Source organism: Girardinichthys multiradiatus, chromosome 8 (genome assembly GCF_021462225.1).
Source record: "Girardinichthys multiradiatus isolate DD_20200921_A chromosome 8, DD_fGirMul_XY1, whole genome shotgun sequence".
Classification (NCBI taxonomy): domain Eukaryota; kingdom Metazoa; phylum Chordata; class Actinopteri; order Cyprinodontiformes; family Goodeidae; genus Girardinichthys; species Girardinichthys multiradiatus.
This window is the reverse complement of record NC_061801.1, coordinates 33,051,413-33,074,590: the sequence shown is the minus strand read 5'-3', so window position 1 is coordinate 33,074,590 and position 23,178 is coordinate 33,051,413. Positions and strand designations below refer to the sequence as shown.

At 39.1% G+C, this 23,178-nt stretch overlaps 1 protein-coding gene across 2 annotated transcripts in view; it reads right to left on the bottom strand.

Moving 5' to 3' along the window:
- cntfr (ciliary neurotrophic factor receptor) overlaps positions 1 to 23,178 on the bottom strand; it is a 333,618-nt gene that overhangs the window by 265,760 nt on the left and 44,680 nt on the right. For both annotated transcript variants that reach the window (XM_047373130.1, XM_047373129.1), the window contains exon 2: positions 9,129 to 9,169. Coding sequence is in view for 1 of the 2 variants with exons in the window: in XM_047373129.1 (XP_047229085.1) it covers positions 9,129 to 9,131 (3 nt within the window). In the remaining variant the exon portion in view is untranslated. The remainder of the gene's footprint in view (positions 1 to 9,128; positions 9,170 to 23,178) is intronic.

The window sequence follows — 23,178 nt, the reverse complement described above, 5'->3', positions numbered from 1 at the left end:
TCTTTTAGAACTGAAACAGTACATATTACAGATGGAAATACAACCCTAACTTCTAAACATGGCAGTGCTTGTGCCATGCCGAATGCTGTGCACCCCGAAGCTAACAACTGTGAGGAATCGATACCTGGCATGAAAAACGATGTGACTTTCAGCTGCCGTGGCCGCATCAATCACACCATTACCATTAGCTCATCTCTCGACACCAACTTGGACTCATCTCCCCTGCCCCTCCCATGCTCTCTCCTCAGCTATATCCCTGTTTTTCCTCTCCTCCTCTTCATCCAACCTCTCTTTCTCTCTCACTCCCTCTTCTTTTTCCTCCCTCTCTCCCTGCCAACTCAGCGGATGCCCCTTGTCACAGCTCCTATTTCAGCCTTCTGAAGTTTCCTAATTGATCGCAATTAGAGCTGCTGCAGAGCAAAGCGATGAGGAGGAGGAGGAGGAGGAGGGGGATGGGTGAGCACAGAAACTGAGACGTATACAGAAAGTGAGTGTGCATGTGTTTTAAATGACAAACAGAAAGTGATAAAAAATGAATCATCCTCTTTTAAGATTATGTACACTGCATATTGTACAGTTATTGTTGTAGTTTGACTACCTTTCACCACGCAATCTTTTTACTACGAGTTACAGGAAAGGTCAGATAATATAATATAAAGAGCCAGATGGGATATAGAAGGAGTAGAGGAGAAAGGAGAAAAATATAAAAGGTGATACTAGATAAGAGACACCAATGACCTGAAGAATATTGAAAAACATAACATAAATTGAACTGGTTCCAGTTTATGTTTATCAAGATATTTTGTAAATGTATTTAAGAGTTTGTTGAAGTGCATGTGCCAATATTAGACAAAATTTGAACAATATCTTTTGGTTAAAACTAGAAATCCTACTCTTTTAATAACAAAGTAAGGGCTTTACAAATCACAAACTGTGTTGGAGTTACATAAATAGAAATAATATTCAAAATCATCAACACCACTGTTAAAAGTGTGCCTAAAAATTGCTACAAAATATATGTAGCTGGTATATTTTTGGAAATCATGTTTTTTGTTTGTTCCTTTACAGTTTCCAGTCTCTAGAAACTTAGTTCTAGTAATCCATGACTTCCTGTTCCTCTGGTCATAAATATTACATGGCACAGACCCCTATTTGTCTTAGTCACTCTAAAACTGAAATGAAGGGTGTTTGAAAAATGAAAACTCAAAAGTAAACACAGAAATAGGTAAAAGTGCATGAAAAACATATTTTGCATAAATACATTTGAAAAAATTATTGAGGCAGACTGTGACTTTTTTTTAAAGAAATTAAAACAGGTGAGGGTGATAGACGGACAGAGAGAGCAGAAGATTTGTTATTGGCAGATAAAGAGATAGAGATGACAGAATGACAAAGAGGAAGAATAACAATGGTGCCAAAGCTCCTTCCATCCTTCTTGCAAACATCACTGATCCCCCTTTTTCTCTCATTTAAATTCCTTTCCATTGTCATTTCAATCCAGGCCTAACCCCCACAGCCTGGCAAATACACATGCACACAATCACTTGCAAACACTCACGGACATTAGAGTGCACATGTATTGACCTCCAGCAGCAAGTGGGACAATCCCAGGGCACAGAGCTCACACATCTCAGATAATCCTTATCAGTGAGCACACGCTGACAGAGTCTGTTGGAAAGAGAGGCTCAAGTTTCACCAGACTACAGATGTCTGTGAGACCCTACCCATGCTAACATGGGTGGGGGAGACTGAGAGCAGCTTGTCAGCAAAAATCCATGGTCTTGTCAGCCACACAAGGGCACGCGGAGTAGCACAGTGCTCAGCTGTGCCTTGTCAACATGTATTGTTGATATTGTTAACTTTTTTCTCTTCTTTGCCTAACAAGGTGCAAATACTTGTCAGCTGGCATGCTACTCTCAGTAGTGGCCACTTGAAACATACTCAAGGCATCTAACAGTAAAAACAAACCTCGAGAGGACTGTCTACTCAGCATGGTTAAGAGATGGTTCATTAATACAAATTTCAGGGGCATCATTACCTTGTCTGCACCTCTTTGTCAGAAATGGCAACTGATCCTGAAACATATAATGCAGAGCTAAACTGCAAATTAAATTACTAAAAGTAGCATATTGATAGGTTTATATTATTCCTGTCATTAATGCTCCACTTTAAAATAATGGCAGGTCAAATAGAAAGAAAATTGGGTAATTATTTTGCATTTCTTGTGGATAAGATACATTCCATTTACATCCAAAGTTTCAGGAGTCCTGGAATGATGCTGCTCCTAATTTAACAGTTTTCAACAACAGGTCATGGAAGTCATGTTATGGCCTAAGTCTCACAATGGTGGTAATCTTAGACTGATATTAACAGCCTTAATTAATTTAGGATAGATTAAAAAATATATCAGCAGAATCTAACAAGTAATGTTGGGAGTTATGGGGTGTTTTGCACGTTCAGGGGAGCATCAACAAAATGAAAAAAGTTACTTAAAGGCTTGAGCTGTACAGCAAATCAGAAAACCACTAGTATTTGTCATTTTTGTGCTCAGTGATTTTGCTAACTAAAAGACAGTAACCTTTTTAAAATAAAGTTTAAGCAATATTAAACATACTTTTCATGAAGCCTACATTTCTGCATTAAATAAGTTTTTAATAGGTTTGATGTGATATTCTAATGTTAAATGTCATGTTTTTTTATTGCTGTATGTGGAAAATCATAATTAACAGGAATAAAGGCTTGATAACATCAGTCTGTGTGTAACTAATTTTAATAATGTGTTTTACTTAGTTAATCGAGTTACTGAAATAAATAAACATTTCAATAAATATGTATTATTCAAATTTATTGAAAATGACCATTGATGAAAGTGTAGAATGATGCAACATTCAATTTTTATTTGGAAGTGGTAATTTTTAAGTTCCATGTAGGAATACACAACAAAGTCATAAAAGTGTATTTGTTCTGATTTATTATGAAACTCCTAAATAACCTCCAGTGCCACCTATGGACCAAGTGGGTGGAAATCCCTCCATGTCTTTGACATATTGCGGTTATGCTGCATTTCATTTATACTCAGAGGTCAAAACTTTCATGTTGCACGCATTTATAATTACCCCACCTCATCTGATACCCCCAATTAAAAGCCAGTCAATCAATTGGTCCTGTCAAAGTCCAGACCTGAATTAAATCGGAAATAAAAAATAAAGCTTTGAATTGACAAGTTTGTATTCCCTTTTTTTACAAAGAATCTACTAAATATTTTCAGTGTGTGTTTTTCATGGAAAGATTGTTGGAGAATTGCCTCCTATTCCCTTTTCTCTTGTAAATAATCAGCAGCTTCAATATACAAAACCTCCCAATTCAAACATACCATACACCATACCATACCATAACAACTTTATTTATAAAGCACTTTATACACCAACAGGACCAAAGTGCTGTACACAATCATAAAAACAATGCAAAATGGAAAGAGATTGAATATAAAATACATATTAATGTACATACACAATAAATCAAGTAAAAGCATCTCAGATTTTGCCAAACGCCAAAGAAAAATGATGGGTCTTAAGGAGTGACTTAAAAACAGTGAGTGAAGAGGCCTGTCTTATGCCCAAAGGAAAATCATTCCAAAGCTTGGGAGCTGCCATAGAAAAAGCACGGTCCCCTCTGAGCTTGCATTTTGTTTTTGGCACCTTCAGGAACAACTGATCAGCTGACCTGAGGGAACGTGACGGTGTGTAAGAATGTAACAGCTCAGACAGATAGGGAGGGGCAAGGCCATTAAGAGCTTTAAAAACACATACAATTATTTTAAAATGAATCCTAAAATGTACTGGCAGCCAATGTAACAAAGCTAAAATAGGGGAGATATGATCAAATTTCCGGGTGCCTGTTAAAAGACGAGCAGCAGCATTTTGTACTGGGAGCTGGGAAACATATAAATCACTGACTCCTATATAAAGTGCATTGCAGTGATCTAGCCGTGTGGTCACAAATGCATGGATTATTATTTCGAAATGCTGTCTGGAAAGGATATGTTTTACTTTGGCTAGCTGCCTTAAATGGAAGAAACTGGATTTTACAACGGCTCTAATATGTGCTTCCAACATAAGACTAGCATGCATCTTGACCCCTAAATTTGTGATAACTGGCTTGACATACTGGGCCAGAGAGCAAAGATTAGTCATGGAATCTGTAGTCGATCTGCCAAAAATCACTATCTCTGTCTTATCATTCATCATTTAAAACAGAAGTGGCAATCCACTGTACCTGTCTGCTTTGCAGGGGTGTGGCAGATTGTTGGGACTCTCCAATCAGTCTAGACAACAGTTTCACAACTGCTGATGGGATAAGACTACAATGAAAAGAGATCATTATGGTTGAGGAAACGCTGCCATTTTAATATTGACCCAAACAGAGACACTGATGTGACTTTCTGTACACTACCCCACAGTTGACTATAACATTTGATTTGTCATCTAAAATAGCCCCAATGTCTTTGTAAGAATGCACACTCTGAATTGCCTGATCTTTAATTAAAGTGACTTTGTGCCTTTGAGTTTTTCTCCTAAAATTAAGAATCATATAATTAGTCTTATTAGTATCATGATAAACATAAAACGCTTTACACCATTTCAGAAAGCCATCAGTCACTAGGCCATGGCTGTTTTTCATTTTCTTGGAGCAGAATAAAATTGACAGAATCATCAATTTACTATATCATGAATTACAGATCCTTCTCAAAATATTAGCATATTGTGATAAAGTTCATTATTTTCCATAATGTCATGATGAAAATGTAACATTCATATATTTTAGATTCATTGCACACTAACTGAAATATTTCAGGTCTTTTATTGTCTTAATACGGATGATTTTGGCATACAGCTCATGAAAACCCAAAATTCCTATCTCACAAAATTAGCATATTTCATCCGACCAATAAAAGAAAAGTGCTTTTAATACAAAAAACGTCAACCTTCAAATAATCATGTACAGTTATACACTCAATACTTGGTCGGGAATACTTTTGCAGAAATGACTGCTTCAATGCGGCGTGGCATGGAGGCAATCAGCCTGTGGCACTGCTGAGGTCTTATGGAGGCCCAGGATGCTTCGATAGCGGCCTTTAGCTCATCCAGAGTGTTGGGTCTTGAGTCTCTCAACGTTCTCTTCACAATATCCCACAGATTCTCTATGGGGTACTACTGTGGGTACTTGACACTGGACGTCTGGCATTTTGGCATTTCCTTCTCCCCAGTCTTCCTCCAGACTCTGGCACCTTGATTTCCGAATGACATGCAGAATTTGCTTTCATCCGAAAAAAGTACTTTGGACCACTGAGCAACAGTCCAGTGCTGCTTCTCTGTAGCCCAGGTCAGGCGCTTCTGCCGCTGTTTCTGGTTCAAAAGTGGCTTGACCTGGGGAATGCGGCACCTGTAGCCCATTTCCTGCACACGCCTGTGCACGGTGGCTCTGGATGTTTCTACTCCAGACTCAGTCCACTGCTTTCGCAGGTCCCCCAAGGTCTGGAATCGGCCCTTCTCCACAATCTTCCTCAGGGTCCGGTCACCTCTTCTCGTTGTGCAGCGTTTTCTGCCACACTTTTTCCTTCCCACAGACTTCCCACTGAGGTGCCTTGATACAGCACTCTGGGAACAGCCTATTCGTTCAGAAATTTCTTTCTGTGTCTTACCCTCTTGCTTGAGGGTGTCAATAGTGGCCTTCTGGACAGGAGTCTGGTCGGCAGTCTTACCCATGATTGGGGTTTTGAGAGATGAACCAGGCTGGGAGTTTTAAAGGCCTCAGGAATCTTTTGCAGGTGTTTAGAGTTAACTTGTTGATTCAGATGATTAGGTTAATAGCTCGTTTAGAGACCCTTTTAATGATATGCTAATTTTGTGAGATAGGAATTTTGGGTTTTCATGAGCTGTATGCCAAAATCATCCGTATTAAGACAATAAAAGATCTGAAATATTTCAGTTAGTGTGCAATTAATCTAAAATATATTAATGTTAAATTTTCATCATGACATTATGGAAAATAATGAACTTTATCACAATATGCTAATATTTTGAGAAGGACCTGTATATCTGCTCTGACACATGTTTGTATATAGAACACAGCCTTAAGGTGACCCACTGGATGTACATTTAAAATCTTTTAAAAAAGAAGGTCTTTTTAATTCAGCAGAATTGCCAACTAATTAACAAAATGTTAAGGACAGTCAGATTCCTTTACTTCTTTATCTTATTAAAAAATACATATGTATCCAGTTATAATTATATAACACGAATACAAATGCTCACCGTAAACAGGCTATCAAATGTGGTTTCCTTTTCTCTTTCAAATGCACCTCAAAGACATCTCCTTGTTTAGAATGTTGACTAATAAACTCTATTAAGAGTTGCAGTGGGAAAACAAATGAAATAAATTTAACCATTCTGAAGAGGACGAAAAATGCATCCTGATGCCTGACATAATCGGTGAACTTGGAGGAGCTCTCAGGTTATTTCAAATCCATTATGGCAGAACAGGCTTTTAGGTAACACACACATCAATGTGCACATATTGGCAAAACAAAGACTGACGCACAGGCAGAGATGTAAAATAATATATTTTTTTTAAATGTATTTATCATAATTGCAAAACCTAAAAGTCAAATTCAAAGTCAATTTTATGGCAAAACGCACTTGCAAAGGAGGAAATTAGGAAGTGTAACAGACAAATCAATGTCAATGTGATTTAGAAAGAAAAGACAAATCTGTGTATGTGTTGTTCTGAGGGGCTGCATGTGTAAAGGTGATTCTACAGACCAGGCAACCCAGTGAGATCATAACAAACAAACTCTCATGTTACTGGTGACCTCTCCAGCCCCCCTGCCAGTGCCAACCATCAAAACACCACCACACACAGGCACGCTCATCAGGAGGGAATCCATGCACTTTGCAGAGATTCGTGTCAATGGGAACTGTTGTGGTGGTCAAAAACAGAAAGGAAGGGTTGAATCTCCATGGGCTGTCTCACATGTACACCAACTGATGGGAGCTTCTTTAAATGCTAGGTGAATACAGTTATGAGGCTGAATCTGTGTTTCTCTTCTAGCTATTCCTTCTGATCATCGCTCCCTAAAATCAGGGAGAAGAAGGAGTAGGTTGACAACAGTTGTTTTGCAGAACTTCTTAAATACCCAAAAAAGCATCAAAGAGGATGTTTGATTTGTCAATTTCAAAACTGCCAAATAAAAAAACTGACCAGTCGACTTCCAGCGTTATGTTTTTTTGTTGAAAACATGTTCTTTCCACTTCTGAATTATGGACCTTGTAGCTCTCACTGGAACATTCAGAGGTTTAGACATGTGTCTAAACTTCTGAAAGAGCAGGATTTCTTTCTAAATATTGACACATTTCAGCTGGTTTCTTTGCTTTTTGTGTCTTTTGCAACTTATTATTTTCCAATACTTATTTGCCATTCCACTTTGTTACACATAACCTAATTTATGGATATTTGTTTAGGATTTCTTTGTATTTGTGGATTACTTGCATTGCTACCACATCTAATGTAAGTTTGATGTCATACACCCCATGAATAATATATTTCTGAGAAAAGAACATGTTGCAATGTTGTTTTCAATACAAATGTTCCACACTGTATTGGAAATGGAACCTGCTGGTTAAATTTCCAATTATGTAAACATCCTTCAACTTAAGCGAGAGACTTTATTAGTGACAGAGTCTAGTCTAGAGTATTTTTTTTCTCATTATTCCATGTATCCAACATTTATACAACTGTTTGTTTATTGTGAATGTGCATTGCTGCAAACACCACACCATAAGATGTACGCTCCCGAGGGAGAGAATACATTTTTTAACTTGAACTCAATTACAACGATGGTTGAAAAGAGAATCTCAGAGCAATTATGCTGCATTACACCTGTTTTTCAGCAGAAACCTAAAGCTTCAGGAGTCTGCATGGTTAAATCCACTAGACTGGCACAAGGGAAATCTGAGTGGGGGAAAAGCACATAAGCAATGCCCCCCAACCCCCTTCTGCCACCACAATCAAAGTCAAGCTGCCCAAAAGCAAGGCTTATAATCTTCGGTTTGCTGTCTGCAGAAGCCCAATGGGAAATAATTTGCATTTGGTAATTCTTCATGCAAATATCATTCTTCATTTGTGTAAAGATCTATCATAAACAACTTCAGGCAATTTGTCATGTTTTATATTTGTGATATTTAATTTTAATTTCAGGTCTGGATGAGTGAATAAAAGTGTGTATGCATACTATCCATGTTCAAAGTGGTGTGGCAGGCATGGACTTCCCTGTATGTAACCCAATAGTCCTGAGGTGTCTGAATGTGTTGCAGTGGCCTGCATGGAATTTGGATATCTGTCTACGTGTGTGTCCATGCTGTCTGAATATTTTGTGTGTGTGTGTGTACAGGCACCCCAGTGGGTCCCTGCCGGGTGGTGTGTAATGTCTGCATTCCACCTTTTTTTGTATCTGACCGTTGACATATGTATGTCGCTGGCATTTCTGGTCAGAGGAACTTTATCCTCCTCCACAGAGTTCTTTCAACACCACAGCTCCACACACACACATCTCTCTACTGACACATGCATGTCACCACGGCAACCAGATACAGTCAAAGATGTGACATTGGCAGAGGAGAAGAAACCACCATTTCTAAGCTAAACAAATGAAAACCTTTTTTTGAGAACCCTGAAAATCCTGCAACCCTTAGAGTGACGCTTTATTATTATGTACGCTCTGTTGTTCACACACATGCCAAACAGATTTACAGTTTTCTGTGGTGTTTTTTCACACATGTGGCTCACATTGTTAATCTGAACTTGACTACTCGTTGTGAAAGCAACTCGCTTCAAAACAATGCAATTGATAGTTTAGGATTTCAAGGAACAAATTTATCAAATGTCTAGCAATAGAAGCAGAAATAGCAGTGACACAGTAATGTTTTGGTTTATAGAGATATATTAAGAAGGTTTTCAGGCTCAGGAAATGTAATAACCACAGAAATAAGGAAAGGAAAAATCTGAAACTCAGAACTGGAAATAAACGAGTTCTTACATCTACAGAAAATTCAGACGAGAATTAGACTAACCATAGACTGGGGGAAATGTTGTCTCTGTCCTCCTCTTCACCCTGTCAAAAAACAAACAAACAAACAAACATAGAGTTAGTCATTATATCCAGGATTTGGGAACAGAAGGTATACATCTTATCTGGAAAATGATTCAGCAGTAGGTCGAAAAGAGGATTTAATAACTAAGTAGCCACATACCTTAAGAATTTTGCAGACATTAAGGGTTGCTACAATGCCTCGCAAAGTATTCATCCTACTTGAACCTTTTCACATTTTCTCATGTTACAACTGCAAACTTTAATGTATTTACAGAGATTTTATGACATCAACATACAGTAGTACATAAGAAGATGCCTAATTTAAATATTTAAAATATGTTTTGAACAGTTTAGCATGATTCTGATTCAGCCCCCTTACCCTAATACCCCTAAATAAAGTAATTTGAGCTATGTCTGTATAAGCTTTGCACATCTGCTTTATACCAATTCTCCTTTACATTACCAATGATCTTTGGTTTGGACTTTGACAGGGCCATTCGGTTGCACTGGCTTTTAACTCGGGGTTGTCAAGGTTTGTATAGCAGAGGACCCCGGAATGCAGATGGACAGGCAGCATAACAGTAAGTAGAATATTTGAATATTTAAATAAAAAACACAACTCACTCATAAGAGGAGGCAGGAACAAAACAATAAACAGGCAGGCAAGACAGGCATAGCATGATTTGTAATGTTTCCGCAAGGAATGAACAGAACAGAGGTGTATATATGGAGCAAGAACCAGGTGAAACGAGGAGACTGAATGATAGGTGCAGGTGAACCGAATAAAGTTAATTGAACGACAGGGGAGAACAAAACGTGGCTGGAGCAAAACAGATTTTTTGGATCTGGTTATGCTTTAGTTTCATGGTTTACTAGTTGTGTTTATATTAGTTTGTATTCAAGAGTCTCTAACTTGACAAAACATGAACTAGAAGACAAAAACTAAAGCATGACCAGGAAAATAATAAACAGAAGCATGATTCAAAACCTATCAATAATAAGAAGAAGAAGAAGAAGAAGAATAACCCAAAAACACCCACAAATCATGACAGGGGTATCAGAGTGAAGATGGATAATTATAAATGCATGGAATATAACAATGTCAAATCCAGCATTGCTGCACTTGTTCTGCAAGTTGTCAAAATAAGGTGAGATCTTTTATATGCCTTCTTTAATTAGTAAAGCTTTTGCAGAGGTCAGTAACAGCTTAAATTCAGCAACACATAATAATTTCAATAATAGAAATGAATCAATCAACTCAACCTGTCTTTCCCTGATGCTAAAACTAGTGAGTTTGGAGAGGCTTTGAAGACGGAGGCTCATCCATGCACCCGATGGGGATGTTTCTTCTGGTAACAACGAGCGATTTCTTGAAGGAAAGACGGCTTAATCTTAAGTTTTCTTCCTCTAAGTAGACAGGCACTGATGCTCCAGGTTTCGTTGGTCAGACAGGAACTTTGTTGTCATATGTCTCAGAAGACAGTTGCTTCCAGAGGCTGAAGAGTTGAAGGAATCCCCGATGAAATGAGGTTGATTCAGGACTTCCAGAAGCCTGAACCTTAGAGCAATCAGTTGTTCACCGATCAAGTTCACTTCTGTTGTCTGGATAAAAAAGCTGTAGATGAAATCAGATTCTTAATTTTGAGGCACAGTCCTTCTAGGGCACACGGGTTGATCCTCTTTTTAATGCAGTCAGCTGCTTCATAATCAAAGATTACTCATTTCATTTAACACTAGAACTTCCAGGGCCGTCAATTTGACGGTTTTGAAAGTTTGACATGCCATAACTCTGGTTTATTAAAACTCTTATCTTCCTGGCATCCTGACTTTTTCTAAACCTGTGTCTTGTGTGTTCCTATGTCTCTATTTTAAAAAAATAACAAAGTAAATACAAGATCTAAGTATTTCTACCTCTAACTACCACAGCCGCTTTTTTGACGGCCCTATTATTTACATAGATTTTTTTTCCCAGCGGCTGAGTATACGGGCAAGCGTTGCCTAGCAACCGCCACTCTGAACACAGTCAGAGGAGGAGATTACAGGCATCCTACAAATTGCTTCTAGAAGTATATTTTCTACTCAAGAGGGATTGAAAATGCTTCAAAAATTAGATGATCGTGATTCTGGGTCGAGAGGGATTCTGACGGCTCTTGGTCAGTATTCAGTTCCAGTGACAGCGGGTCAGAGAGTGAGCCTCCCCCTGCTAAGAAAAACATGATTCGTCCCATTAGCAGGAGGTTGTGACGCATTATTTCAAGGTAGTAAAAGACTAGCCTATGTAACAATTGTATCATTTTAGGCTATGGTTTACAGATTAGTAAACTAATAATATATAAACTACAGCAACAGTGCCACAATCAGCGCAGGTTCAGAGATAGGTAGACGAGCCTGGTGCCCAGACGCCCAGCTATAAACCCAGTAATCCAGCTCCCTGGCAGGAGAGAAACTACAAATCAAGGTACTGATACTGGACAAAGAATGAACAATAAGTTATGTCATAGACATAGTAGCCCAGTAATAACAATCTATTCTGCGCTTTACAGCGTTTTCATCCCAAACCGAGCGCACACCTGAGAAGGAGGAGGAGATAGGAAAAACGAGCGCACACCTGAGAAGGAGGAGGAGATAGGAAAGGATGGCACTGTGTGGACAGTGGTAGGGGAGGAAGAAAGTAGAGGGAGGCGTCAGAGCCAGAACGCACCAGATCCAAGATGCCCAGACCGCATTCCTCTACATGGTGGATGCCGAAATGCTCATCCACATTCAGGGCTGTAGTGTGGCTGAGGCCTGCAGAGTTTTAGGAGATGATTCCTCCTCAGACATGAGTGTGGATGAGCTGAAGGCATTTTTAGCGCTAGTTTATGTCCGCGAAGTGAAAGGGGGGCGTAACATGGAGCTGTCCAGCTTTTGATCAGATTAGTAAAGATTTGTTTTAAAATGTACCCACTACTCTGTATTATTTTTCAGTACTATTTATAAATAACAATAAAACATAATAGGTTTTGATCAAATACTATTATTAATTATTGTCAAAACCAAAATTTTATAGCGTTAATGCGATGACGTCATCACCGCCCTCGCATCCAGAATGCTCGCCGTCAAATTGACGGGCTTGGGAGTTCTAGTAGTGTTAGAATTCTGGGAGTTCTAGTGTTAATACTTGTTTAACTTGATAATCAAAGATTTACTCATTTCATTTAATACTTGTAGAAAATGGAAAATCATTATACATCATTTTCTTGGTTACACTTCTTGTTTATACTTCTGCTAAAGATAAGACCGTTAATATGTGACTCCACAGAGGCCACTCCAGTCTCTCAGTCCCAGAATTTGAGGATATGCTTGTTTCATTCTCTACTGCTTCAACTGTGTATTTTAATAATTGTTGCATGGATTACACATAAGGATATTTATTGTATTTTTTATGGATTTACCTTTGAGTAGTTAATGAATGTTGCATGGATTACATGGAAAGACCTCACCTTATTTTGACAAAGTGATTTAAACTTTGTCTATAGGTTGCACCGGAACTCATTTAGGGGTGTCAGAATATATGGGGGCAAATGTACTCCACACTTTCAGTTTTTGTTGAATTTTCCAACTTGGGACTCCAAAATGTAAATTTCCGAATAAAAATGAAATGTAACATAAATCTAAGTTATTTTTTCAAAGAAAAGTATTTTTGCAAAAAAAATAGAAAGCGGGTGCAACGCTGGTGGTGTATGGGGTTAAGCGTGCAACCCACATACGGAGGCTTTAGTCCTCGACGAAGCCATCCTGGGTTCGAGTCCTGGCTCCAGGGTCATTTGCTGCATTTCTTCCTCTCTCTCCCCACCCCCATTTCCTGTCTAGCTACTGGGAAAAATAAAGGCCACTAGAGTTGCAAAAAAATTCTTAAAAAAAAAGATTAAGCTGTGCAAAGACTGAGCTAAACCAGACATGGAACCAAAGATATGTAGTGATTTTTGATTGGCCAGTTGGTCGAGTGGTTTTTATTAAGGGTAAAACTGTGCTGAAAACAAATGCACACCACACAGACAATATTTTTTTTGAAAAAAAAAAACTAAATACCACTTATTTTCCAAAATCATGTCTCGGTCTATTGTAAGTAATAAAATTAAAACATATTAAATTTTGTGGCTGTAAAGTGACAAAAGGTTAACGAGGGGTTTTAATAATTTCAAAGACAAAGTAACATCTATTGTTTCCTTTATTTTTTATTTATTAGATTATTTATCTATTAGATGCTGCAGAGAGATAGATTGCCCTTCTGAAAATTCCACCATACCCTTAAAAAAAAAAATTATATATATATATATATATATATATATATATATATATTCTGAGGTTGTGGTTTAGTGGAATTGGAAAAAGTAAACTAATGTTTCTAATACTGAACACCTTGCCATAGGCTCTTTACAGTAGTCTTATCTCCCCAGTGCATTCGCCTTTTCTATCCATCTGGTTTCAATTCTTTCCACCTGCCCATCAGTCTGCAGCCTTGGATAGGTGAGCCTATTACACGCTTTTCACACTGTTCACTAGACACACTTAAACATGCATGCACACACACACACACACACACACACACTCACACAATATACATACTAGCTTTTACTTTATGGCAATTTAACTTGTCATGCAGATCAGCCAAATCTGCTGCTCTGTAAAACGACTGTTAGTGAAGCCACATCATGGCCCTGATGAAGTGGTTCAAAGTCCAGAACGAGGAGCTCAAACACATTCTTTATTAGGGAACACAGGACATTAAACCAGCATAAAGTCATAAAATACATTCTGTTCCATAATAGGATTCCTAACAATACAGTTTTTAAAGATAATCAAAATGACGTACTTTAACGCCTTAAAATACTTTTAGATAACAGGGAGGGCTTTACAGACAGATTCCATTCATGTAAAGTACAAATAATTATATATTGGAAACTAAATATTTGATCAGGAATTTCCAAGATACCAAAGCAGATATATGCTAATTATACTCAGTCTAGGTGCAAAACATGACTATGCATGCCTGAGCCTAAGCATGAAAGACTAAAATGTCTACAGGAAGTATAACTATCAGATATAAGTTTTATATTTATTTTACAAATACTTTTTAAATGAGGGCTGCATGGTGGCACAGTTGGTAGTACTGTTGCATTGCAGCAAGAAGGTTCTGGGTTTGATTCCCGGCCAGGGGTCTTTCTGCATGGAGTTTGCATGTTCTCCTTGTGCATGCGTGGGTTCTCACCAGGTACTCTGGCTTCCTCCCAAAGTCCAAAGACATGCCTGTTAGGTTAATTGGACACTCTAAATTGCCCTTAGGTGTATGAATGAGTGTGTGCGTGGTTGTTTGTGTGTTGCCCTGTGATGGACTGGTGACCTGTCCAGGGTGTACCCTGCCTCTCGCCCATAGACTGCTGGAGATAGGCATCAGCTTCCCCGCGACCCACTATGGAATAAATGGTAGAAAATGACTGACTGACTACTTTTTAAATGTATTTATTTTCGTTATTTATGATTTCTAAAATGTTTTCAAATAAATGACTGGTTTTATTCCATTTGTTTGTTTTAAATATTGCCTTATATACTTAATGTAATTTGATAATCATAGATCCAGCACCATAAAAAAAGTATACACATCCCTCGAACTTTCTCACATTTTATTGCGTCATATGTTTTATTCAGAATTTATGTGATGGACAAACACAAAGTACAGTATTATTGTGAAGTGAAACAAAACTGAAATAACACGTGTTTCATTTGTCTTCAGCCCTGTTAACTGCACCCTCTTTATCCTTCCACTTCACAACTATGCTACTTTGTGTTGGTCTACCACATAAAAACCCAATAAAATGCATTTAAGTTGTGGTTGTACATGATACAATTGCTAGGGATTTTACAAGACATATTGCTTGTTTTGCTTTTTATTTATTTCAGCCAAGAGTTAAAGCAGCCATCATAAATGTAACTTAATGCATCAGTCTCCAAAAGGCAATGTATTTGTCCCTGAGCAATGCTGCCTGTTTCACTGGCAGACAAAAGAGAAAAAAATAAATAAATAAAAGAGAAGCGAATTTGCTGATGCTGCTGAGTTCTAATGTTGCAGGATGTGCTATCATGTGAAACATCACCTTTTACTCAACTGCACACTTTATCTGCACATATCTTCTTTGCTCAACCTCTATCCACCTTTCAGTTCGTCTCAGCCTCCTTTGCTCTTTGCCCCACTATGAGTTTTCAAGCTCCAAAAACAGATTTTGTGTATTTATGTTGTGTCAGTGTTCCCCCAGACATTGACACCAGCTGTCCTATTTCAGTTCAGCAGCTCCTGAACTCTGTGGGTGACATTAAGTTTCATGCAAGCTACAACAAAGAACAAACATCATCAGCACTGAATAAAAGAAAAAAAATCCAACCAAAATAACTCAAAATGAAATTAAGCACATCAGCGAAAATAAATTCCCACAGGCCTCTTTGCAGTTCCAAAGAGGTTGCATTAGCAGGGAAGACTAAAATTGTTTATTAGAAGACTAAATTGTAATTGTGCAAGTAGAAAAAGGACTAAAACGGAATATGGGAAATGTCTAAATACACTGTAGCTACTATAGAGGAGATTAGGAGATTGTAGAGTGCGTAAATAGCTAGAGACAACTCTCAGAGATAATTACACACTCAACGTGTGTATTTTCACCACCCCAATAACAGATCATGTGGTTTCACAGCCAGACATATCAAAAGTCCAGTCTTATTAACTTTTGATAAAATTCAGTCACAACAATATGGAATAGCATTATGGGTAGATGTTTACTTCAGAGGGCAAAGCTTTAAAAAAAAAATCTTCAAATCATGCTGCTACATTCAGATTTAGAGAATACAAGAAATCTGAATGCAGGCTTGGTCACTGTAACAGTGGCATGGCTGTTTGCCTTGTTTCTTATTCATATAATGCACTTTCCAAACAGATGTTTGAGCCACAAGCTAAAAGAGAGGGATTACATACATTAAATTCTCTGCTTCTTTTAGCCTATAATCAGATAAAAATAAGCCTTTGGGAAAGAGTGCATGATTCGTTTGCTGACATACAGCATGAATAATACTGCTGCTGTAACACTCTTATTCATTACAACCAGGAAGGTGCGAACTCATGATCACAAATATTGTTGCAACTTTAATCAGTTGTTCATATTTTACAAATGTTCACCAAATGCTGCGACTCTTAGGCAAACCTAACCAATCAGTCCCCCATAGTACTACCTTCTTTCACTACTTGAATGCCTAAAGCCGAGCCTGCAAGATCATGTGTGCAATGCAAAAACACTTACAATTGGCATCAAATATTGCATCTAAGATTCGCCTAACCCAGTTTCTTATACAAAAGTTATGGAAAGATTAGCTGCATAATTTATGACATTCATGCACACAGATGAAACCCATTGCTTGACAAGCACTCAACCACAAAATGAACAAGGATAGCACAGTGATTCTCCTTGACAAAAATTGGTTGTGCTTAAAAGAACAATATAGTAAAAAAGCTTGAAAGACATAGCAAATTTCATTAGCTTTATGAAAAGCTGCTCCAAAATTAGATATTTTAGGACTCATCTGTTGGCATATATCATCACTAAGAAATAAATCCCATCTTGTGAAACTTCAGGTTCTGTTAGAAACTGAAAGTATGATGCACTTGTACACTTGTACCGTACAAGTGTACTGGAATGAAGCATGTAACATCTATAGTCAGCTACTGCGTTGCTTTTGCTGTAATATTATGTCACATCTAAATCTTTGCCCTATGTTCTGCTTGCCTTACCATCTGGGGATCAAAATTAAATGTTCTATGCACAATTTGAATGTATTCAGGTATCATTTAATTATTAGTTGCATTAATCAGAAAACAGGTCCAGCTCCCCTATCATGTCAGCCACTTCAAGCAATCAGAATGCAGAGATGAGTGAATTTAATTAGTGCAGACACAACCTCTGCATACTAAATTATTAGATTAAGTAACATTATTATGGTGTCAGTGGTATGAAATTTGCCCAGAAACATGTCAATTTCACAACAGTGTCACATATGTGCATCCAATTTGGCATCTATAAATTACAACACAAATAAAATATGGTTTAGCTGGAGATCAGATTTCAAGTACCACAGTATCAGATTCATGGAAAGGCAAACTGATATATCAGATACCTAAAGCTGTGCATCTTTGTTCTCCATTAGCACAAGGCAAGCAGTAGTCGGAAGGGGAGGACAAACCATTGACAGATGTTCTTGATATATAAGAGGAATGGAATAGATCATACTTTATTGTCAATGTCACAAGTACAACAAAAATGAAAAATATAGGCAGTTTGTTAAAAACATAAAACAAAAACACATGCAAAAATTCATACTGATTGCACTGTTCCTTATGTTGAGTTTAACTATTGCTGTTGGACATAATTGTTTCTGCTGGTCCTTGATCTGTAGTGTCTGCCTGATGGTAACAGTTCAAACAAACCATGACCCAGGTGTGAAGTGTCTCTTATGATGTTATGGGACATTTGGAGACAAAACGGCAGGAACTGTGAAGTTCTTCAAGTGTGGGAAGAGGACAGCCAACAGTCGTCTGGGCCACATTAATGACCCTCTAGAGGACATTGCTCTGAACCACTGTACAGCTGGTGTACCACACACTAATGCGGTAGGTCATTATGTTGTCAATAGAGCACCGATAAAAGGACACCAGCAGTCTCTGTGTGATGTTATATTTCCAAAGCATCTCCTCGAAGTACATTCTTTGCTGGGCTTTTTTCAGCAGCTCAGAGGCACTCATGCTCCAGCACAGGTCCTTGTCAAAGTACATTCCCAGGAAACGGAAGTTGCCACCCTCTCCACACAGTCCCCACTAATTATCAGTGGGGGAATGTTCGTTTTGTTTTTCATATAGTCAATTATTGTCTCATTCATCTTGCACATGTTGAGAAGCAAGTTACTCGATTATTCTCTATGCACTATGCTTTATAAGCCACTCTATGTCTGTGTCTCTATGGGATACTGTGCTGAAAATGCCGGAGGGGGAAACGTGCTGGCGCACTGGTAAAACTCCGCAAAAGAGGACTACGAACACCACTGCCTTCAATCCATCTGGCAAATATCCGCTCTCTAAGCAAAAAGATGGATGAGCTGCTTCTCCTCACAGGTAAAAACACGGACCTTCGCAGATCAGCGGTTCTCTGCTTTACCGAGACATGGCTGAGTGAAAACATCCCACACTGCGCATTGCTGTTGCCAGACTCCCAGCTGTTCAGAACAGATCGCAGCACAGAGCCATCGGGGAAGAAGCGAGGAGGCGGAATCTGCTTTTATATAAATGAAGGTTAGTGCATAGACAAAAGTGCTGGGGAAAACGTGTAGTCCTGCTCTGGAGTCATTTTCCATAATCTGTAAACCGTTTTATTCACCAAGAGTTTTCCTCGTTTATAATAATTGGCTCATATTTTCACCACATGGCTGCACTTCTGCCGCTGAAAAACATCTCACTGAGCTGATTACAGACGTGGAGAAAAAACACACGGACTCTTTCATCACAATACTGGGAGATTTTAACAGCGCAAACCTCTCCAATGAACTCCCCAAATACAGACAGCATATTAAGTGTCCCACCAGAGACAAAGACACACTGGACCATTGTTACACAACTTTAAAGGACTCATATCATGCTGTTATGTTGGATCATTCTCTTATCCACCTCATCTTACCCTATAGGCAGAAACTAAGAGCTTCCAAACCCACAGTTCACACTGTTAAGAAGTGGACTAAGGAATCAAAGCAGGCCTGCTTTGAATGCACAGACTGGACTGTTTTCGAAATCTCAACCACCAACTTAAACCAACTAACTGATGTGGTAACATCATACATCAGTTTCTGTGAGGAAATGTGTGTGCCGACCAAGACCTTCTGCACCTTTGGGAACAACAAGCCGTGGTTTACTCCACACCTCAGGAATCTGCGCAAGGACAAGGAAGAAGCTCACAGCAGTGGAGATTGGGCGCGGTACAGGCAGGCCAGGAACAGACTAACAAAGGAGATCAAAGCAGCCAAGAGAAGCTACAGTGAGAAGCTAAAGAACAGACTTTCTACTGGTGACACTCCAGCTGTATGGACTGGTCTGAGAAACCTGACTGCCTACAGAAGCCCCCCAACCCTTCCTGAACAGAATCCTCGCCTGGCGAACCGTCTGAATGGCTTCTACTGCAGACATGACAAGAAGCTGTTCACACCTCAAATCATCTCTTCCACATCCCATTCAGGAACAAATTCTTCCCACAAAGCTACCAACCCCCTACCTTCAGATCCTCCGCCTGCACTAAAGATCTCCGAGGAAGATGTAAATAGGCTCTTTCAGCGCATGAAAACAAAGAAAGCTGGAGGACCTGATAATGTCTCCCCATCATGCCTGAAAGCCTGTACAAATCAACTCTCTCCGATCTTCACCCGGATCTTCAACAAGTCACTGGAGACGTGTGAGGTCCCCTCCTCCCTCAAACGATCCACCCTCATCCCGGTGCCCAGGAAACCCACCATCCTAGGATTAAATGACTACAGGCCTGTGGCCTTGACGTCTGTGGTCATGAAATCCTTTGAGCGGATGGCGTTGAAGCGCCTGAAAGACATCACAGGCACCCTGCTGGACCCCCTGCAGTTTGCTCACTGAGCAAACAGGTCGGCAGATGATGCTGTCAACTTAGGTCTACACTTCATCCTGCAACACCTCGACCGTCCAGGGACATAGCCAGGATCCTGTTTGTAGGCTTCAGCTCAGCTTTCAACACCATCATACCAGACATCCTCCACCAGAAGCTCACCCAGCTCAACGTCCCAGCCTCCACCTGTCAGTGGATCAACAGCTTCATGACGGACCGACAGCAGCAGGTGAGACTGGGGAGCATCTTCTCCCGATACAGATCAATAAGTACTGGTGCCCCCCAGGGGTGTGTTCTATCCCCACTCCTCTTCTCCTCTTCTTGTGTGTACAAAAATGACTGCACCTCAGCGGACTCGTCCGTGGAACTCCTGAAGTTTGCAGACGACACCACTGTCATTGGACTGATCCAGGACGGTGATGAGTCTGCATACAGACAGCAGGTGGATCGGCTGGTACACTGGTGTTGTCAAAACTACCTGGAACTCAACCCACTTAAGACTGTGGAAATGGTGGTGGACATTTGGAGAACACCACCCCCATACACCCCCCTCACCATCCTCAACAACACCGTAGCAGCTGTGGACCACTTCAGGTTCCTAGGAACCACCATCTCTGAGGACCTGAGATGGTCTTCAAACATAGACACTGTTCGAAAGAAGGTCCAGCAGAGACTGTACTTCCTGAGGGAACTCAAGAAGTACAACCTTCCACAGGAGCTGCCGGTCATCTTCTACAGTGCCATCATTCAGTCTCTCCTGTCTTCATCCATCTCAGTGTGGTTTGGCTCATCCACAAAACAGGACAGGTCCAGACTGCAACAAATAATCAGGACTGCAGAGATAATAATCATGGCTGACCTTCCCTCCATCCAGGACTTATACAGGTCCAGGGTCAGAAAAAGAGCTGCAAACATTTCTGCATACCCCACACACCCTGCACATAAACTGTTTAGAGTTTTACCTTCAGGCCGCCGCTACAGAGCACTGTTCACTAAAACCAGCCACCACAGAGACAGTTTCTTACCCCAGGCTGTTTCTCTGTTAAACATTCAATAGAGTACCAAACAACAGCATACAGATGTTGCAAATGCACCTTTTTATTTATATATGTGTATATTTGTATATTGTATATATGTATATTCTGTGATACAAAAAAAAAAAAAACAATTCCTTGTTTGTATGTACAAACTTGGCAATAAAGCGGATTCTGATTCTGACTCTACTCCTTGCCTATAGGCAGACTCATCCCCCAAGAGATGAGGGCTTTGCTGGAGACACATAATAAAAAACCATGCACACATATCTAAGGGCAATTTAGAGTAACCAATTAACCTAACATACATATTTGTTGGACTCTGTGATGAAGCCAGAAAACATGGAAAGAACACACATGCACATGGAGGACATGTTAACTCCATCCAGAAAGGCCCCAGCTAGGAGTTGACTCAAGACTGTCTTGTTGGAGAATAACAGTGTTGACAACTGCCCAACACTTTTAAAACTTTTAAACCTAAGCTTTTAAACCTATTTAAATATAACTTGAATTTTGCATGCGGCATGTCCAAACTGGAAATTACATTGGAAAAAGTAAAAGTTAAGATAGACACTTATAAGGTTACCTTTGCAGAGCTGCCACTTTAAATCAATGCAGTAAAAGAAGTCCTAAGCTGTGCATTGAAATCCAATACGAATTCAGCTGGCAGTCCACCAATTCTTTACTTCTTCCATGTTTCTCTGTCTGCTCTGTTGTTGTGAGGGCTATAATTAACAAGCTGCAGGATAGGCTTAAGAAAGAGTGTGGAGAGACACTGCATTTGACTGATGGCATAAGGAAAAAAAAGCTCACTGCAAAACAAGGCTAATTGACAGTTTATTTGTGGAATGTATTCAGTAACTGAGTGACACTAAGGTCACAGGCAACTTTTTTTTTATTCGAAACCAGAACCGTATTTATCCACTCTATCTAAAATGGACTACAGTATAAGTGCCATCTTATTTGAGCTATCTTACAAGATTAAAAAAAAAAAGTGCAATGATAAAGTAGAGATGCCCAAGCTGTACCACTAAGCACTTTCCGAGTCTCATCCATAAGTGCTAAAGTGAACAGCTGTGTCCACAGAAATAGTCCCGGAGTGGTGGCTGAAGCAGCATCTGCAAAATCTAATTCTCAGAAGAATGTTAACCATGCACAATCTCTAAATTTGAAAGTCATATTGTAGATAATAAAAATGAAAATGAAAAACAGAAAAAAAAAATACACCCAATGATGTGAAAAATATGGTCCACCTTAAGGAGTTCACCTGATTTTGCTTCTTTGTCACACTTCAGGTCATTAAACAAAATTTTATATAAGACAAAGAGAACCTGAATAGAAAGCAGTTTTCAACTGATGATTTCATTTTAAGAGATAAAGGCTATCTAAACTAACCTATGTGGAAAAAAAAAAAAAAACTCAATTTTGAATTAATTCTGATTAACCAAATTTTGGAGTCAATCTCACAAGCTACAACCAGGCCATATTACTTTCCGACCTGCTGAATAATCAATTTACTTAAATCTCAAAAGGCAACACATCATGCCCCGAACTAAAGAAACTCAAGAATATATGAGAAACAAAATCACTGATGTCTATCAATCTGGAAAGGGTTATGAACCATTTCCAGGGCTTCGGGACTAAAAACTACCTCAACAAGAGCCAAATATTTACACATGGGGAAAGCATTTAACAGTAGTAAACCTTTCCTGGCCAATAGTTGGATTAGTCAGTCAACTGTTGATGCACTCTTGGAGTCATCCAACAGATAACAAAGGAGCCTAGAACAACATCCAGACACTTTGCCCTCATTAAGCCCAGCCGTCATGATTCAAAAACAAGATACTGGGCAAAGATGGGATCCACGGAAGAGTTCTAAGTCAAACAACTGCTGACCAAAAAGAACACAAGTACCGGACTCACAGACTCAAGAATATCCTAATGGCACTCTAACATGGAAGTGGTAGTGTGATGGTCTAGAACTGGCCAGCTGCTTCAGGACCTGGACAGCTTCACATAACTAGTTCATACTTTCCCTTAAGGTTAAGCATGCTTGGGATATGAATGGTTTAAATAACAGAATGAATGTTTGAATTAGCCTACTGAAGTCTGTTAAGGTCTAGACTTAAATCCAGTCATGCAAAAAACATAAAAAAAAAAAGAAAAAACAATGCTGCTGAATTAAAACAATTCTACAGAGAAGAATCTAAACAATTACGTTTGACAAAACCAGAAGAAATCTGTAAGCAAGCAAATACTTTTTTACAGCACAGTGAAAATTGCATAGTTAGAACATCACAGGTTA